At 45.7% G+C, this 20,167-nt stretch overlaps 1 protein-coding gene across 1 annotated transcript in view; it reads left to right on the top strand.

Annotated features, from left to right (window-relative positions):
• LOC137613564 (glutamate receptor ionotropic, kainate 2-like) overlaps positions 1 to 20,167 on the top strand; it is a 60,189-nt gene that overhangs the window by 897 nt on the left and 39,125 nt on the right. Inside the window, exons 2-3 of the mRNA XM_068342891.1 lie at positions 17,059 to 17,226; positions 18,670 to 18,927. Coding sequence (XP_068198992.1) covers positions 17,059 to 17,226; positions 18,670 to 18,927 — 426 coding nt within the window. The remainder of the gene's footprint in view (positions 1 to 17,058; positions 17,227 to 18,669; positions 18,928 to 20,167) is intronic.

The following is a 20,167-nucleotide window of genomic DNA, read 5'->3' as shown; positions in this document are numbered from 1 at the left end:
CGGGTGGAGTTCATTTTCCCTTCCTTTCCAGGGACCTGAACGCGACATGAGGGCGTTATAACCGGTGTTATTAGAGTTCTTTCCTCAACAGTTGCCCCCCCCCCCCCATGCACGGAGCATCTCCGCTGCTTCATAACTTTGAATCGGTGCCGTTAACGCCTCCCGTGGGTTCGTCTGCTGCTTCATGAGATCGTCTCTGGGTGGACATGTTGGGTTGACAGGGGAGCCCCCCCCCCACACACACACACACACACTTACAGTGTGTTGACAACACATTCTTACAACCCCCCCACCCCCGACGGTTCTGTTTAAAAGTCAGGGCGCGTCCGCATCAGCCGTCGCCATGGCAACGGGATGTGCTTGTCTTCCTCCAGCATCCTCCCGCCCCGATGAGCGATTTCCCGTCTAACACGTTGTCTGGCAGGCGATGGGGTGGGGTGGGGGGCTTCTCGGTCATCCCTGTAGGGGGGTGTGCGGGGGTTGGGGGTGGGCTGGGGGGGGTTGTTAAGACTCTGTGGGACAGCACAGCAAACTTTCCACACCCACAGGGGTGTGTCCATTCAGGGCAGAACCAATCAGAAGCTGATCGATCGATACTGACATCGATGATTGGTCCAGAAGGTTCTGGATTCAGATGTACGGGGTTGTGTTGGATGGATGGACGGATGGATGGATGGATGCTTTGGTTGGTTTTTAAGACACTTGGCGCCAGTCGGGGGTGTATCCCCAGGAGAGATGGACCACTTCTAGCCACTAGTTAACCCCATTAAACCTCCCGACGACATGTGACCCCTCCCATATAGGAGCTGGAATTAGTTGGTTTGGAAACATCCTGGGAAAAAAAAAAGATGACAAAACAAGGCAGCAATCCCCCCCCACCCACCCACCCACCCCCTTCATCCAACCCACCCCCCCCCAGATTGTCGGGTCTTCATGGCATCAGCAGGACGGTGGTGACGCGACCCGAGAGGCGATGGAGGTAGAGAGCTAACGCTTGAGTCTGCTGTTTCTGGTGGCACCGATGTGTGAATCTCTGTCCGTGGTTCTGCACAGATGACTAAACAAACCCCCACCACCACCACCCCCACCACCACCTCAAACTCAACCCCCCCATTCCAGCACCTCAGACAGAGCCCCGGCTCGCTGGCCGAGTCCGTTTGTGGAACAAAAGCCGAGCGTTCTGTTTCGGAGCCTTCCTCTGTGATTTCTGGCAGCATTATCGCTGTCAGTGTGGTCGCCTCCCCGTCACATATCTCCAGTCGTTGCGCAGCTCCATTTCATGTCTCGTTATTCATTCTCTTTTTTTTTTTTTTTTTGTGAAAAAAAGAAGAAGAAGAAGAAAAAAGAAAAAAAAAAACCCCCCCGATGTGCTTATCTGTCTGTTTCTTTGTGAACGAGCTGAATTTCCTCCCGCCGACGGAGCGGCGTGTGGGTGATGCCATCAAAAAGAGAGAAAAAAGAAAATGTATGTCAGTGTGTGCACACGCAGCTAAACTGACACAAACGGGCCGTTTCGGTGCAAAAACGTGCACTTCCTGTCTCTGCAGGATGTGCTTGGTCAGCAGATAATCCCAGCTGCTCCTCCGGCTAAACGAGGAGGTCGCCTCCCCCCGGGGTCGATCCGTTCCCCTTCCTGCCCCCAAAAGTTCCATTCTACCCAAACAGGCACATTGTACAACACACACACGGCATTTTCTAGTGCGACAAGTGTCAGAAAGAACCAAAGAAAGGAACAGGAAGTGTCCGTGCTAGCAGCTGCAGCTAAATCTGCTGAGCTAATTTCCCACACAGAGTTGAATTATTGCGTTCGGTGTTCCTCATTTATAAATCTTAGGAGTAATTCATTTACGTTGATGGTGGAATGGACCCGATGCAGCCCTTACAAGTTGTAATAAAACACGTCTGAGAACGGAATGTCTTTTTATAACTAGTTTACGCCCGCCTTTTGGGAGCACTGAAGGAAACCGCTAACGGTCTCAGAGACCCACAACAATTATTTCTGATGCCACTTTGGTTTTTCTCTCTTCCATTCTGACCTATATGTTCCACCATAAAGAGAAACAGACATACTTAAAATATCTTGGTCGCCCGGCGCCCAAATGAAAAACCACCGCATTGACGGAGACCTAGCACATGCTGCGTCGCACCAACAATGACTCATCGCATCAACGCTAATTGTTTTTTTTTTTTGTAAAGACGTGTGCTTCAAAAAAAAACAAAAAAACAGCATCGCAGGAAGAGGTTAAACCATTGAACCATTCATTCTTACGACGCCGTCTTCAAACAACACCGCCAGCACGTTTCGGAGCGTTTTGGGGTTTTTTTGGGGTTTTTTTGGTGCATGGACGGTGATTTTGTTTGCTTTGCTTCCTTTTACTTGTGTTTCTATTTTCCTGTTGCAAACGTGCCCGGAGAATATTTATGACTTAAAAAAAAAAAAAAAACGCAATTGTTTATGGTGGAAGGAAAGGAAATCAAGCCTTGTTTTTTCAGACCTCAGGCGAAGGCCGCGATCCCTTCTGGCTTGTTTATCTCGCCACTTCCACAAAGCTGCGCCGGGAAGAAGGTCCTTTATTGCATTTCTAATATTTAACACTCCGTCCGACCCTCCACCACCCCCCTCAACGACTCATGTTTGGCGGTGGCCACAATCGCAAGGTTGCAGAGACCGCGGCAAGGACAGAAGGAGCAAATTCAAGGGTAGTTTGCAGTTAATTGACTTTACTTGCGTTCTTATTGGCCCGCCGGAGTTTAGTTTGGGATTGCGAGCGCTACGCACGACGCCCGGCGCCGTGGCCCACCGCCAGCCCGTTCACAGCAAACACACTTAAAGAGACGCAAAGCTGCTTAAAATATTCATGTGTCACTCGGCCCCGCCGTAGCTTATAGAAATATGAAACGATCTCGTCTTTGCTGGCAAATGATTTCCACGGTTTAAAAATACCCACCGTGGGTTTTAAGAACAAAAAAAAAAAAAAAAAAAAGGAGATCTGTCTTACATTAGCATTCAGCGCCGCAGATGGGCTCGGAGCGAGGAGCTATCTAGATGGATTTCTTTAAACATGCTTACAATCCTGAGTCTTTGAAGGTCTCACTGTCATGCTTCAGTTACAAAAGGCTGAATGGTGATTAATTCAGGCTACAGATTTCTTGCCTTTTTTTAATTTTTTTTTCCGAAATGGGAAATATCTGTGAGGTATGAAATTAGTTTTCTTGTTGTGCTCAGTCAGTTTCTTTCTTCTTTCCTAGATTTACCAGCAAAAAACGTTTCAAACGATTATTTACACGAAGGAGGCTTGAGATGGTCGACCTTTGTCGGTTTTGTCAATCTTTGGGAATCAAAAATCATTTATTTGGGTTGTTTTTCCTCCTGCTGCCTCGTGGAAATGCTTTATTTCCTCTTCTGCTTCTGATTTTTTGCCAATGTCACTCAAGAGATTTCCCCAGAATGTGAAGAGCTAAGGGTTACACGTGCAATCTCTCCTTGAACCTCTCCATCTACAGGAGAGCTCTGCATTCCAGCCGACTGAAGGTCAGAGCTGGAATCACTCTTCAGGAATCATGTTTTTGTTGTTTGTTTTTTTTTGCATCCTTTATTAACACATGCGGCGCTGTCCTTTTCACAATTCCACCGAGGGATACGTGAGAAAAATTGAAGTAACCGAGAGGTGTTAAAAATGAAAAAAAAAAAAAGAATGAAAAAAAAAAGAAAAACAACAAGAAAAAACAGGAGTGTTGGTTTGAGGTGAGAAGAGAGAGGGAGCGAGAGAGGCAGTCTTTGTAAAGTGCGAGTGAGAAGAAAAACAGCGAGCGTGGAGGCCAGCAGATACAGAGTAAAGATAGATTAGTTTGCCTCTGAGCAGTCCACTCTCAGCCCACTCTCAGTTGTGTTTTTTATTAGTTTCCTGATGGCTTCTGTGAAGAGAGATAGAAAGGACAGTGGAGAGTTCTGTGGAAAAACAGTGGGAGACCGGTTGATGCACTGCAGCTCTGAATAAATGTCAGCGGCGTAGTATTAGCCAGTTGAAAATTTGATGTGCATGAAATGGCTTTTACAGGAAGGGAAAACAAACTAGAGTGGCAATCAGTAGAGCGCATACGTCCTTCAAGGCAGAACAATCCCGCGTGTCCGTCCGGCTCTTACCACGCAGCAAATCACTCTCTACACACGCATGTTTAAGCTCCGCAGGCCCACACTATTATGGATCTTCACACAATCACACATGAAGGCACACACACACACACACACACACACACGGACGCTATACGTTCGTGTGATTGAAGAGAAAATGCTTCATGCTAAGGCGAGTTAGCGTTCCGTTTCAAATCTGCGCCAATATTGAATGTCGTCCCCCCCCCCCATCTACCCAAGCTCCGCCCCTTCCAGGAAATCGATTGTGCAAGCTTGCAAATCATGAAAAATTCCCAATCACACGATGTTCCCGGATCACACACACAAAAAAATTGTTTTTACATCACTATTTATGGATTACGCCTTGAGAAAGTAGCAATGCTAAGCTAATTTATTATGTCTGAATCTGCACAAAAATCTAATTGCATTTGCCAAGCCCCGCCCTCCAAAAAAGTTTTAAAAGGAAAGAGGATAATTTTGCAGAATTGAGGAACTTCCCTGAGGAAGATTCCAGGATTTTTCTCTCTTTCTGTGTCCAAAACAAAACCTAATCCCTGCGCCGCGCCGATTCTTTAGCATTCATGGATCTACTTCGGCTAGCTTTTGCACGATCCTGCTAACAATCAGGAAAAATTTCCAATCACACGATGTTCCCGGATCACACAAATAGACACTTGACAAAAGTATGCATAATTGTTTTTACATCATTACCAATTACCCCTTGAGAAATTAGCAATGCTAAAATAATTTATCACTCCTATTGAAATATGCATCAAAATTTAGCTCCATTTGCTCAAGCCCCACCCTTCCACAAAGTTTCAAGGGAACAGGTTGCTTCATTTTGCAGAATTAAGAAACATCCCTGAGGAAAATTCCAGGATTTTTTCCTCCATCTGGATCCACAACAAAACGTAATCCCTGCACCGCGCCTCGTCGTCGCTTCTTTAGCATTCATGGATGTCCTTCAAGTAGCTTTTACGCGATCCTGCTAACAATCAAACCAACAAAAAACTAGACAGGAGCAAAAACATAACCTTCTAAAAAACATGGGTAACATAAAAACGCTTTGAGCTTCCTCGGGGAGTTCAACCCGAGACGGGATTCTATTAGCATCTCATGAATTCATCTAGATTATCTCTTTGCATATTTAGCTGTCTCCACTTCCAAGACGTGGTAAAAGGTGGGGATCAATAAAAAATCAATATGTTTGCTTTGCTAAAAGGAATAATTAAAATAAGAAACTGACAGCTCAGCATGGAACCAGTGCCAAGTCCCAGTTGGCCTCTGGTGTGTTTGTATATCACAGGTTTCCATCTGTGCGAGTGCAAACACATACACCCAAAGAAAAAGAAAAAAAACAGAACAAACACGCGCTGTAAGACGGACGTGTGGGGTGGGATTAATAATTCATGTTAGTCTGAATTAATAACCACTTTAAACCGGCGCGAGCTGGAGGCGTATGAAGGGTATTTTGATCCAGGCATTATCACTTTCTCTCTCTTTCTTTTATAGATCCGTCCGACACGTTTCAAACTCAGTTGGACCACTTCATTTGCTCTCAGTGTGAGAAGAGCTGTATTTTTATTTTTTTTTTGCTTTAAGTGGTGTGAAAAACAAACATTTCACTTCGCCGGAGTGTGGCTCTTTTGCGTCATACGTGGGAGTAACGTGAGCCTTTTATCTTCACGGATGGTCAACTGTGGTAATGAAGTGCTAAGGGATTGCTTAATAGATGGAAACAAACACGGGTTGGTAATAGTTTATTATGGATATCTGCTGGTTGGAGTAATTAACCGCTAATTGATTAGCAGGGTAAATGTTGACTATTTACTCTGAATGCAGTCGTTTCCCATTTGTTGGATGCCATTGGGTCCACCAACGAATCCACAGCCATCGTCTTTACATGTGAAATTGGTGCAATTCAATCCAATTAAATCTGGAGGGATGTAAATAGAAGAGGTGCGCAGAGGATCAGGTGATTCATCCGTTACGGAGAGCCCTCCTCCTCCTCCGTTGCCAAGGATGCAAGGCGCATCCAGGTTTGGGTATGATGAAGCACCTTATCCAGGTTCGGGTATGGTGAAGCACCATATCGTGGTTCGGATATGGTGAAGCACCACATTCAAATTCGGGTATGGTGAAGCACAATATCAAGGTTCGGGTATGGTGAAGCACCATATCCAGGTTCGGATATGGTGAAGCACCATATCCAGATTCGGGTATGGTGAAGCACCATATCCAGATTCGGGTATGGTGAAGCACTATATCCAGATTCGGGTATGGTGAAGCACCACCTTTAACTAGGACTTCAATGAGGAGGCAACGTTTGTCTGTGTGAGCCTCAGGCGCAGGGAAAGGAAAGTGCTCTGTGGGAGGACACGCCGAAGCAGGCGGCGGTTAAAATCCGTTTCCTTGAATCAGCACGACGCGCCATTGTCCGCCACCCGCCAAGGCTGCACAAAAAAAAGAAAAAGGAAAGAAAAGCACATCTCCTCCCGAGACGCTGAATTTAATTTTTCTGTCCTTCCTCTCCTTTCACTCTGGGAATTGTGAGGTTTTCCTTCAGATCATCTGTCCTTTCAAAGACGTTCTTTAAAACGGAAGGTGAGGAGGATGCAGAGGTGTCACGTGACCGGATCAGCACTAAATCCCTGTTTTTCATCGGTATGACCCGCCAGCCTCGCCCTCATCTACAAACACGGGGCGTCGGCGGCCAGTTGGAACAGATGATTGGTTTCCTGCGTCTGTTTTAAGGTTCTGAGGCGACATAATGAAGCTAATCGCCTCTCATCTGGTTGCGCGGCTACCCGTGAGACATACCTGGCAACGGCTCTCCGCGCAAAGACAAAAAAAGACGCCGAATTTCCAACGGCGGCACGGCGGTGAATTATGATGAGGAATGGAGCCCCAGACTGCAGATGAGAGGAAAGATTAGAGGAAGGCTTTTGAGTTTTCATCAGTTTCACCTTTAATCTCCTTTATCCTCCAGATATTTTCCTATTTATCGAGGAGGAATGAGTATGCATATTTGAGGAACTTCATTATTCAGTGATTTCTTTTCTCTTTTTCATTGGGTTTCTGTGTCGTACTCCCCACCCCCACCCCCACCCCCACCCCTGTCGTCTTCTCTATCTCCCCCCTCTCTGAATTGGTGTGTTTGCGGAACGACCGCGAGAGAAATCGAAGTGTCGCTCATCGACTCGTACCTGTTGCTCCGATTGTCGGCTGACGGGATGCTGATGAACCCAAACCGGGGAGCTGACATTTTCCTGCCCTGTGGCTGAGGCGGGGGGCGGTGGGAGTGGTGGTGGTGGTGGTGGGGGGGGGTGCAGGTGTCCGTTCAGGTCTAATGGGCCATCCATTCACTCGTTTAATTGAGTGTCTTTTATCAGCCTCCAGTGACCTCCTTTATTCTCCACCTCTCCCTCTTCGCTTCCTTTGCTCATCCATTTTTTCCCCTCCTCTTTCCTCCCCCCACAAGCCTCCCATCCCCCCCCCCCTCAAACACTCATCCGACCGCAGACGTCACCTGTTGTTTTCTAAGCACATCTGACGGATGACGACGACGACGACGACAACATCGTCCACCTCCAACATCGATCCTCAAATTCGAAAAACCAGAACATACCGGATTGGGCTTTCCATTCTCACCTCTTTGTCCTTCCTTTTTTCCCTTCATCCTTGTCTCTTCAGTCCCCCCCCCCCACTTCTGTTCTTTCACACATTATCGCCTCACTTTCTCTCGTCGCTCTCGTCTCCGTGTCCTTGGACAAAAAGGCACCGATGTGACAAAAACATCGCGAGTCTACCTTTTGAATGTCAAAACAAAAAAAAGACTCTTTTCACTCCCAGAGTTCCATTTTTCTCCCCCTGTCTTGAAATTGATCACTTCTGCTGCCATGACTTCCTTTATAATGTGTGGAACACATATGGGGGGCATTGTTCCATATATGGTGCAGGCCTTTGTGCAGCCATTGGCAGGAAAACCTGCCTTTATGCCCCCTATATAACAGAAACGGCTCTGCCCTGTGGATTTACGGGAGTGAAAGAACTCTACCTCTGGCAAGCAGTCATCGCTGAGTGCGTCTAAATGTAGGAAGATTAAAAATTATTATAATCAGATTATAGAAATAAAACGTCTCGTCCCGTTCTCCTTCGCCACCTCCAGAATTAATTCTTGACCTTTGCTTCCGAGGGGGAGATCGCATCTGCCCCTTCCGCGAGGAAGAACGTCTCATTTTACAGCCATTTTGTTCGAAAATTACAATGGGAAGAGAGTAATACAGGACATTTTGGTGAGGGAGGGAGGGGGGGTAGCCAGAATTAGAATGAGAGCAGCAATGGGAGCAAAGAAGACGACGGGAGTCTCATTTAATTTGCGTTGACCTAATTGCATCATTATAAATCGGAGTTCTTTTTTAGCCCGACACCAAGGTCAGCGGCTCGTAATTTATGTTAAAGGCATGTTGGAGATGTTTATCCCGCTGACGCTCTGGTTGCAGATGAGAGTCTCCTTTCGCGTCTGAAATGTAAATGCGACGAGACGGCGGCGTAGCGTGAGAGACTTTGGCGAGAATGCTGACGGAGTCGGAAATCCAGCCCGCTTAACTTTCAGAGTCGGCGTTAAGACTCCCAGATTACCGTTAGTCGAGTGCTCATCTATATTTATTTTGGAGAGCGATTTGCTGCTGAGGGCGGCGGAGTCTGATCCGTGATTGGCTGACTCTGGTCAAGTGACCCCAAGGACGGCGATCTAGATCGGGAACTTTGCTTTACTGGTGTGAAAAGGTCTTAAACTGGTTGAAAAAGTCGCCATCCTGCCGCCGATACGGAAACAAGCCATCAAAAGAAAAACCCACCCCGACTGCATCCGACGTACGATTTTACATTCGACGAATAACATCGGAAAACGAGCCGCACTTCGGTAAGCTCCCCCGTCTTTACCTATAACTCTCCTCCTGTTCGAGATCCGGCGCCGGGTTTCGGATTTGTTTGCGCTGCCTTGTTGACTCTGGCGGCCATGTTTCTCCCAAGTGTTAACGCTCAACTGTTGCCATGGAAACAAGCGGGTCGAGAGGCGTGTCATCAACATATGCAATTTCCTCCGGGATTAATAAAGTATCTATCTATCTATCTATCTATCTATATCGGAGAAAGGTTGAGTATCTATCTAGAAGTAGTAGTAGGAGGAGGAGGAGTTCGTCCCAGTGGTATTTAAACCTGCAGATTGTTCATTACGACCACCAGGACTGGGTTAAATAACGATAAAAAGGTATAATCTGACATTTCAGGATAAAAAATCTGGATCCAGGTCCTTTTCTGGACTAAAATCTACCAGATCCCTCCTGTACCTTTCTAAAAAAAACACCCCTAATCCACTCACAACTTGTTAAATAACCCTTCCAACAGCCAAACAAGCCGACGCCTGCTAGAACATCACCTCCACGCCGGAGGTGACGCCCAAACAGTTTTATCACGATGGGAGGAAAGTGATTAAAACCCAGAGACAGCGGCGCACATGCAAAGCGACACGGCTCTCCGGGCTGGACTCCCGCCTCCGTTAGCCTGCAGTGGATAATTAGCATCTCTCACACGCGCTTAGGCTTGATTAAAACTCAGTTTACACTGAGCAGCGCTGTGAGGTCGCCATCTGTCACCTGCCGAGGCCACCAGGAGACGTACTCTAGTCAGGGGGGGTGGAGGGAGGCGGCGTGTGCTTAATAAAGGAGAGGGAAGAACATGGGGGAATAGGAAGAGAAATGGCGAGGCAGAAAGCAGTAGCTGGCCCCTCCCACTTCCTCCCCGCCAAAATCCCATATTTTTCATTTTTCATTGCCGCTGGAAAAAACCCTCCCCGGGAGTTGTAGCATTTACTTGAACTTATAACCTTGTGACTGCAGTTTTGGGAATACTTGTGTTTGCAGTCGGATACGAGGTGTGAGAAGTGAAAGCTCATAAAACCCACAGTCTGTGAAGGCATCGCCGGATTTTTCCCTCCAAAATACTGAAAATATCGATTGTTTTTTTTATTTTTTTTTGCGGAAACGTAGCTGCTGCAGAACTGCGTCCACCAGCATGAGTGATGATGATGATGATGAGGACGACGCTTCATCAATTACCTCCATATCACCAATCGGTTATACGATGCTAATGCTAATTAGCATGTCTGAATGCCATTTGTTTATTCTACTGCAGGTGATTCCTGCTTTTGTTTTCTCGTCTGTTTTTTTGCGCTCTGAGCATCAGAAAACTTTAAAATTAGATTTTTCATTCAGTTGGAAGAAGAAGAAGAAGAAGAAAAAAAAAGGCTCCAACTTCACCCGAGGGTTCGTCTCTATATCTGGAGAAAGAAAGGAAACCGTCGGCAGTTTATTCTCAGACATATAACTTTTGCATCTCTAATTTTTTTTTTTCTCCACTGATTGCATTTTTTAAAAACTCTTACAGGTAAACAAGAGGTCTGTGTGCAAAGTAGTTAATTAGTAGTTGATTAAAACGGCTCATTAATCAATGAGATGATTAGAAATAAGATATTTGTCGCAACTTATTTACTGCGTTAAATCATATAGCGGATCCTGAAAACGATCCTTTCTCCACTAAAACCTGTTTTACATATATTTAAACACATATCTGGATAATAAAATTCGACGTGAAGGAATTAAAATACAGGCTAACCTCATTTTCCGAGTAGCGATTTGTTCGAATTCCAAATCCATTTTCCCCATTACAAATAATGTAAAGGGTCTTAATCCGTTCCAAGATGCGAGAAAACTACCTTCTTTCAACACGTGTTATTTCATAATGTCGTTTATATATCAAATTGTATAGTAAGGAAACATATCGAAGAAATGTAAAAGAAAGAAGCAAACATGAGAAAGAAAGAAAAAACATGGATGTAATCAGGTTAGCCTAAGGTACGGGTTACCGTCGTCTTTTGGACAGAAGTTTACGGTACCGTAACTCGTACCGTAGGCAATGGAACGCAAATTAGGAGAAAAATTATTGAATACAGTAAACTAAAATAAAAAGCACATTACCGTCACGTTTTCTCTTGATTTTTCTCACCTTTTCTCGCACTTGGCGGCGAGAAAAAGCCGTTTGTTTCGCTTTGGACTTCCAAATTTTGTTTGATTTCCCGAGACAAAAAAAATTCCAAATGTTTTGGTCGAATTCCAATTAGTTCGATGTCTAAAGCGTTCCAAAACCAAGGTTTGCTTGTATATATACGTATATTTCAATCCGTTTGACGGAATTTAACAGACAGTTTCCTGTTTTTTCGAGCTATTTCCTGTGAAAACCCGCTCTGGTGTGTGTGTGTGTGTGTGTGTGTGTGTGTGTGTGTGTGTGTGTGTGTGTGTGTTTCTCTCCTTCAGACGTGGAAGTGCGCTCACAGTTTGGCACAATTAGCACCAAAAGAGGCCCCCGCTTGACAAATTAGCGCACAAAACGTCAGCTGGTGGTTCATCACGTTCACAAGGAGAGCCTGCAAATTAGCACATAGTTTTGAAGATGGCGCTGGTGGGGTATTCTGAATGGAGGGAGAGGGCAAATTAGTGCATCTGGTGCCAGCACTTAGGATTAATACCAGTTATATGATCACTGGGTCACGGACCGGGGCGGGGGGGGCCACGCGTCTCTAATTGACGTGTGTGTGTGTGTGTGTGTGTGTGTGTGTGTGTATTCTAAGAGGCTGATGAGATTGAACTGTTGGCAATGATGTGGCTCATTATTGCCCCGAGCGTGGCAGAAACCCCCCCAGCTCCTGACGGGGGCTTTAAATTCACACATCCGTCACGAATCCCCGAGACTCGCTGGTTTCCTACCTGACAGGTTTGGCCAGGCTCAGTCTCGAGTGTGTGTGTGTGTGTGTGTGTGTGTGTGTGTGTGTATCAGCATCCAGCAGCAGGTGACAGTCCAGCCTGGTGTCAAGAGGCTTTAAGGAGACACGAGTGATTCTATTGTACTGGACACACACACACACACACACACACACACACACACACACACACACACACACACACACACACACACACACACACACACACACACACGGTGTTTAGATAAAAGCTAAACTGTTGCTACATAAGCGGCTTTCTAATGGTTGTATCTTCAGGAGGGCGGCTGATGAAGTTATTGATCGACCAGCTGAAGCGATTGGTTTCCATTGGGCTTATTTTTCTGTGAGATTATAGAGGCTTATTATTGGTGTTTCATACCACACACACACACACACACACACACACACACCCACACACACACACACACATTCTGGGAACTTGATTTGAATCACTGGTCCTTCCTGGTCATCCTTCCTTCTGTCTGACACACACTCTACAAAAACTTCACACACATAATTATATATTTTTCTGATCACCAGTTGTGTATTTTAAATTTTTTTGACCTTTTTACACGTCTATTTTTGCCATTTTTTGTGTAATAAGTGATTCCTCAGGTTGAACTTTAAAAATAAATTAACCACATTTTATATAACCGGACCTTTTGGGGAATTAGATTCTTCTATCTTGTTTTAAGTGGTTTCCACGGAGACAGGTTGTTCTCGATTGTACGTCAGCTTTTAATAATGTAAGAGGAAAAAATAAAAATCAAGTTTAGTTGATTTTTTTTTCTACTTAACGTTTGTCTGCCACAAATACTGGAATCATGAAATCACTAGTAAACCTTTAAAAATAACATATCTTGTTACTGTACAATAAATCACAATAAAGCATATTATTATTATTATGTTATTATATTATTATTATTACTATTATTATCATTATTATTATCATTATTATTATCATTATTATTATCATTATTATTATTCGCTGAAAACGAGACAGCCATGTTTTTTCTGTACTTTAATAAAAATTATATTTAATTTTTAGCATAAAATAGATTAATATTGATCCAATATTATTATTGGATTATATATTATTAATAAATAAAGTTCAGTATAGAAACCTGGAGCCGTTTAACGACGTACGACGAGGTTTTCCTGTCGTCTTCCTGCTTTTTAATCCTTTTTTATTCTATTACTAAAAACTTTTTGTGGTTTTGACAGTTTGCCGCCGTCGTCTCCATAGTAGATATCCAACACACCTCCTGATAAAACCGATCTTCAGGGGTTGGGATCCAATTATTCGCTGTCACATGAGCCCCGCCCCTGCAGTAGAGTGGCTTGTAGCCCCGCCCACCCAGGTAGAACCCACTAGACCTGAACGCCACCCAGCGGGAGGGTGTTTAAGCGATGATGTCATAACACTCGTGCTGCGGTTCCAGGGGATCTGGCCCCGGTGCATCCTGGGAAGGTCAGTCCAGCACAAGGAGAGCCTCAGATTAATGACGGGGGAGGGGGAGGACATGCATCACATCCCATTCCCCGCCACACATGTCAGGGTGCGCTCCCGCCGGGAATTCTGGGGGATATTTACGGCGCGTTCACATCACTTCCGCTTCCTGCTCGTGTGTGGATGGAAGCGGGGTGGCGGGGGGTGGGTCCCTACTGGGCGACTTCATACCTGGGCCACTTGCCCTTGCGACAGAGTGGTTTGCCGGTTGCCATGGCGCCCACCCCGCAGCCCTCCGCCATCCTGCAGCTGCACTTCCAGTCATTAGTCACACAGAGAGGCAGTATGCACCGCCATCACAATGCTCCGTCCTCCACCAATCAGCCGCTCCCGTTTCAAAGCAACGGATGCCATAGCATAGATGTATGAGTCGCCATGGCAACATATCTGATTCCTATCTCCCGGTGTACAGAGATCACGGCGTGGAGAGCGAGCCGGGTTTTAATTCACAGACTAATGAATAATCATCAGCGGCGCTTTGAGGGCTGTGAACGCACAGAGGAGATACGATTCAGTATTGATTATTGATCCAGAACCAATCCATTGAATCCAATGATCACACACGACGCGTGAGCGGGTGAATCGTCACGTCAACGTTTCACCGAGGAATGAAGCAAAACTGCAAAAAAACAGATGAGAGCAAATAGTGAAAGGAGTTCGACTTAAATACAGGCACACACACACACACACACACACACACACACACACACACACACACACACACACTTAGCGGGCCTGTTTTCCGATCAGGATGATTATCCAGCTCATAACTCACCCACAGCTTTCATTTGCGCCGTGATTCACGCCCGTTCCGGCGACGCCGCCCCCCCCATAATTCAAACGCACCCCGATTATCTCGGCTGGAACTGACGCATCTGAGATCAGCCAGACCGGGGGGGTCAAATCCAGGATGCATGTTGCAACAGGGAACAGAATAAAGCTCAAAACTGGTGTTTTTTTCCACCTCAAACCTGCCATACCTTTAAAAAAACACTTTTATATTTTCTATTTATGCAATTTTTGATCATTTTGCTGTTTGATTTGCATCCTTATTTTGTTTTTATTTCATTATTTATCTGTATTCCTATTATTGGACATATCCCTACCGCCGCTAATATTAGCATGTTTGATTTCCTGAGTCTTTTTTTGGCGGGAACTGACACGTCTTTGTTGTTAGAGCGCTTTGAGCTGCACAGACACTTTTTTAATCTGATTCTGATTCCTATTCTTAGACGAGAAACATTAACTTTTACAGACGATATCAATAAATGCCAGACGTCCCGGCTGCTTTTTTGAGCGTTCCGTGTCGGGATCTATTTCCAGAAATATCACGCAAACTCCGTTCAATGTCTTTGCCCTCCCGTGTGCGTAAAGGTTTACGACTTCCTCTTGACCACAACGTCCAAGAACACGCATGGTGCCAAAGAAATCTGCTCATCTTCACCCCCCCCCTCCACCACCACCAGACCCCTCGGCGCCGGGGGCCGGTCCCTCCGAGCAAATAGAGTGATAATTATCTGTCAGGTCAGGCTGACATGACTTCAATCAGCTTTAATGGTTATTCTCAGGTTTTTGTTTTTTTTTTGCTCTTTTGAGGATTGATGTGTTTTAGGTAAAAATAAATAAATATTAAAAAAAAAAAAAAATATATATATATATATATATATATATAAAGAAAAGAAATGAAAGAGCACGACTGGCAGGAGGTTTGGAAGCCGGAAGATGAAAAAGAGAAAAAAGCTCTTTTTATGGCTCAGTTCATAAGCAGGAAATAGTTATTAAAGTGCTTTATGTGGGTTTACGGCTCGGAATCCTTCTTCCTTCCATTCTGTGATCGTAGATAGAGATATATATTAATACCTATATAGATATATATTTATATCTGTAGAATAAAGCGCGTCATATGGCCGGACTGTGGTGACAGTGATAAAGCTTGCTCCCCCAACTTAATGACATCTCCTCTGGCCTCCTGCACCCCCCCTTTCCATCACTCCCCGCCGCGGTCAGACTCTATTTATAGCCGCTGTCTCTATTAATGAAAGGCCCCCGCCCTCTTTCTCCACTCTTTAAAAAAAAAAAGCGTCACTTCATCTGTCTGACTTTTTCACCCCCCCAAAACGCTCCCTTTTATAATGGAATCAATAAACAGGCTTTAAACTTCTTCTTTTTTTGAGGGGGTGGGGATGGGGGGTGGCAGGATTTCGTCAAACCGACCCCCCCCCCCCCATCCTCCGTGGGGGCCTCGGGAAGTCGTGGATGGACTGTTGAAACCTGCACTTCTTGACTCCCGGAGTATTTTCTCAGAGCTGCCCCCCTCCCTTCCCCTTTTCCCTTTTTCCCTTTTCCACCCCCCCCTCCTTCCACCCAATCCATTCGCTTTCAAGTTCGACTTCTGTAAAGCTTTCTCACGATTCCCCCCCCCCACCGTCCCTCCTCTTCAAAGGTGCACCAGTTTTGTAGCATGGTCTCACTTTTTTCTTTTTTTTTGTGATTATGTTTTTTTTTTTCCCCCCGCCGCTCTTTCAACCGTTTTACATGGAAATATTCTCTGAGACTTCAATATGCTTCACCTTATTGCACCACCTCCAACGTGGCTGTCATCACACTCACCACCACATTGAAATTCAAACATCTCCTGCCTGATGGTGGAAAAAAATTGGAAATGTTTCCAAAAAAATATATAAAAAATAAAGAACAAATAAGTCAGATTCGCCGGCGTTTATCAGATGGATGCAGATCTTTTACATCTCGACATCATCTGGAAATGAGACGCGATTATAACGCCTTGATTCCTCGTTTTTCTGGGCGATGCATCACCACGCCCGCAGCTTTGATGTCTTTTTTTTTTTTGTTCGGTTTCAAATAATCGACGGATCTGACGGCAGCTATTTTAAGTTGACAACACTTCACTTTTTTTGCGGCGGCAATTACATTGTCTGGCTCACGCGGCGTGGAGGAACGGCGTACGCTTTTACTTTTTTTTTTTTTGTCATTTAATGGACGTTGTTGAGATGTTACTCAGTTCCACCCAAACTCACACGGGAATACATTCCGAGTCCGACAAACAAACAAAAAAAAAAGATTTCATTGCTTCTCTTTTCTTCATCTTCTTTTTTTTATTTTTTTTTTTACGCCACTTGAAATGTTTCTCATTTCTCCCCTTCTCCTTTTTTTCACCCTCATTTCCTTGCTGATGACGCCGTTGTTTTTCTTCGCCCTTCCTCTCGTTGAAGAATTACTGAAATCAATGGGACAAAATGGAAGAGTGAACATTTCTGTCAAGGCTGAGCGAGGGAGTTAAATAAGGGCAGCCACCCCTGAACTCACCTCCCTACGTAACTAATTGCCTATAATTACACAGACGACTGGCACAGAATGCAAATCAGATTATATTCAGCCACCTAATTTGCACTGTATGTGAGTTTCCTGTCATGGTTTGACTGAGCTGTAGCATGAACCGCTCCCTCTTGCCTGCAACTTATCAATCAATGACTCCCCTGATGGAAGGGGGAGAAAGCCTTTCCAACGTCTTGTTCTCAGTTGTGCTCTTTCTTTTTTTTTCTTAATCCCCGTTTGCAGGAGGAATATTTGAATCCATAGAGAGCGGCCCCTCCGGAGCAGAGGAACTAGCCTTTAAATTCGCCTTGAACACAATCAACAGGAACCGCACCTTGCTCCCCAACACCACGTTGACCTATGACATCCAGAGAATAAACATCTTCGACAGCTTCGAGGCCTCCAGGAAAGGTGAGTGAAGACGGACGTAAAAACGCTCAACGGCGTTTGTTTTCTGATTGGTTGCTCGTGTCAGGATGAAGGAATAAAACGCTTCCCTGCAAACTTCAGACGTTTCCTATTCGCTGGTTTTGAGCGCTAGGAGACGAATGCAAATGAAAAAGTCATCAAACGCAAAAGTCCCAATGTGAATACGTGCAAAACTCATTTACAGCAATCCTGGAAATCACTTTAAATGTTTACTGTCTGGAGCGGCGGCTCCACAATTATAAGAGACCAACGGTAACCGACGATGACTGGAGACAAACTCAGGAAATCAATTTAGAGGAAATCAATTCGTATTTATTACGCGGCGGGACGTATTTATCGTCAGCGCCTTTAAAATGAGTAGAAGTGCCACGAACAGGGGATTTAAATATCATTTATTTTATAATCTAGTGTGAAGCATGAAGCAGCAGCACATACAGACAGTGATAAATGCCGGCCGCCATCGAGTGAACCTCAAGGACACTCGGCGAGCCGTCGCTTCTGCCCAGGCTGCAAAAAAAAACCTGCCCTGAATCTGGCCTGTAATTGAATCGCCTCCTCCCCCCATTCCAAAGGCCAAGTCTCTGCAAAACGTTCATGGAAATCTATTAAAAACGGCCCTGAGAGCTTGAACCCTGACCTCTCAGACTGGCCAGAGGCAACAGTCAGTATTCCTTCTGAAGGGATGGAGTGAGTGGGAGGAGTCAAACATTGCATCGACATGCTCTGAAAACACAAGAACCAGACAAAAACAACCCACTGATAAATCAAAACTGCAGTTAAAAGTACTGAAAAGATCAATTTTGGATTGTTAAAAATCAGGTGCTACCTTAAAAGTTTACCGGGGAGGTGAGGGAGCTATAAAAATGCTAATGAAGGACGTCCCTGCAGCAGATTGTTGCTCAGCGCTACCTGAAGCCTGGAGGTAGAAACACGCTGAACGCGTTTCCGTTCTCGTTAAACATTTACAAGGTCCATTCCTGAGATGAAACATTTCATACCCTTGCCTATTTCTTGCTAGTCCTTCCTCTAGATGTGCGTTTGCGTAGGGCGATCGCTTCTGGTTGATTGAAATGTGAAGCTATCAATCAATCAATCAATCAACTTTTATTTATATAGCGTTTAATCACATCTGAAGATATTTCAGAGCGCTTAACAGATCAGTCAACAATACCCTCCAGGGCAAGCATAAGCGACGGTGGCAGGGAAAAACTCCCTCATTGAGGGAGAAACTCCGGGCAGGACCCAGACTCTGGAGGTCGGCCATCCGCCTTGACCGTTTGGGTGGGAAAAAGAAATACACTGGGGACAGAGATGGTCAAGTAAAGGAGACAGAGAGAGAGAGAGGCAGATAGGCCAGATTGAGTAGAATGTCCATAGTGAGCTGTTGGGGGCGGGAAGCTAACCTATTGCTTTCTGTCTTGCCAGCATGTGACCAGCTTTCCCTTGGGGTGGCGGCCATTTTTGGCCCCTCGCACAGCTCGTCGGCCAATGCCGTCCAGTCCATCTGCAACGCCCTGGGGGTGCCCCACATCCAGACCAAGTGGAAGCACCAGGTGTCCGACAACCGAGACTCCTACTATGTCAGCCTGTTCCCGGACTTCTCCTCCCTCAGCAGAGCCATACTCGACCTGGTGCACTTCTTCAAGTGGCGGACCGTCACCGTGGTGTACGACGACAGCACAGGTACAGGTACAGTTTGCCTCCACCTTCGAGATCCTCGTAGTACGGAACTACGTCGTTGAACTTTTAGTGCCCCAAAAATGTCAAGTAAAAAGCGAGAAAGGCGGCGGGCAAACGGCAAAAAAAAAGCAGCAAGGCTTGCCGGAGTTCAGCGAGTGCTTTGTAGCCTGTCAAGTTAATTCAGAAATCAATAGCTTACTGTTATGCCTCAGTCCTGCAGGTGCTGCCCATGTCAGTCTTCCAGAACAGTGAGCAGCAGCAGCAGCATCGGGGTAAAAAAAAAAAAAAAGAACCCACATTACACAGAATGACCCCACGTCTCTTCGGATTAATGCGATGCAGAACTGTAGTACGTGAGAGCTGACAAGCGCCATTAATAACACCCAGAGACACTTGATCTCCGAGGGTGACTATTAAACGTGTCTGCCAGCCATTCGGCGTTTCCGTTGACTTTGTGGAGAAGCTCGTAATGCGCGTTTTTGAAAGACAAGTCATATTTTAGCGCCCGGCGCGGTGATGTTATTACGAGGTGGAGTGTAATCGCTTCGGAGAAGACGATAATGTTCAAAACGCTCGTTGGCAATTTATGAGCTATTTTGGCCTGATGCGGTTGACAACTTAATGTGAGTAAATTAGATAAAGTTGAAAGGAGGTTTAAATTTTAGACAGGTTTCACATGGGAGTTTGCTCCAGAGCGAAGGGATATCTTAATAGAAAATTAAAACTCTGTTCTCCTGCCGTTTGTCTTTCGTCATGTCTATTTCGGGCTTCAACCCCTTCGGTCGCGTTGGGGCATTAACCTCAGATGATATCCCAGTCGCCACATTATCCTGACTCATTCCCTTGACCCCCATGTCACTTCCCGCCTCGAAGCGCGGTATGTTCACGCCGTCACTCTCCGACAAACCGCTCCCAAAAAGGTGACCTCTCGCCTCGCCGGCTGTCAGATCGGAGTCACCCGGGCCTCCTTTGTGGAGATTTTTTTTTCCCCAACACCTGACACCCTGAAAAGTGTGACAGCTGCATCGCCGTGTTGCTTCCCCCGACTGCTCCCACCTGGTCCCGGGCTGTAATCACACGGCTTCATGCTCCGGGGCCCCGGGCCACTGATTGGAGCCTATCTGACGGCTGGCGGGAAAAACCATCGGAGGGGATAAAATATTCACACCGCTTTTAGAACCAGGGGAAAGTCTGAAGGCATTAGCCGGATCCCACAAACATCGACACTGACAGTGTTTCCCAA

Source organism: Antennarius striatus, chromosome 19 (assembly GCF_040054535.1).
Source record: "Antennarius striatus isolate MH-2024 chromosome 19, ASM4005453v1, whole genome shotgun sequence".
Classification (NCBI taxonomy): domain Eukaryota; kingdom Metazoa; phylum Chordata; class Actinopteri; order Lophiiformes; family Antennariidae; genus Antennarius; species Antennarius striatus.
This window is presented reverse-complemented; position numbering and strand designations above follow the sequence as displayed.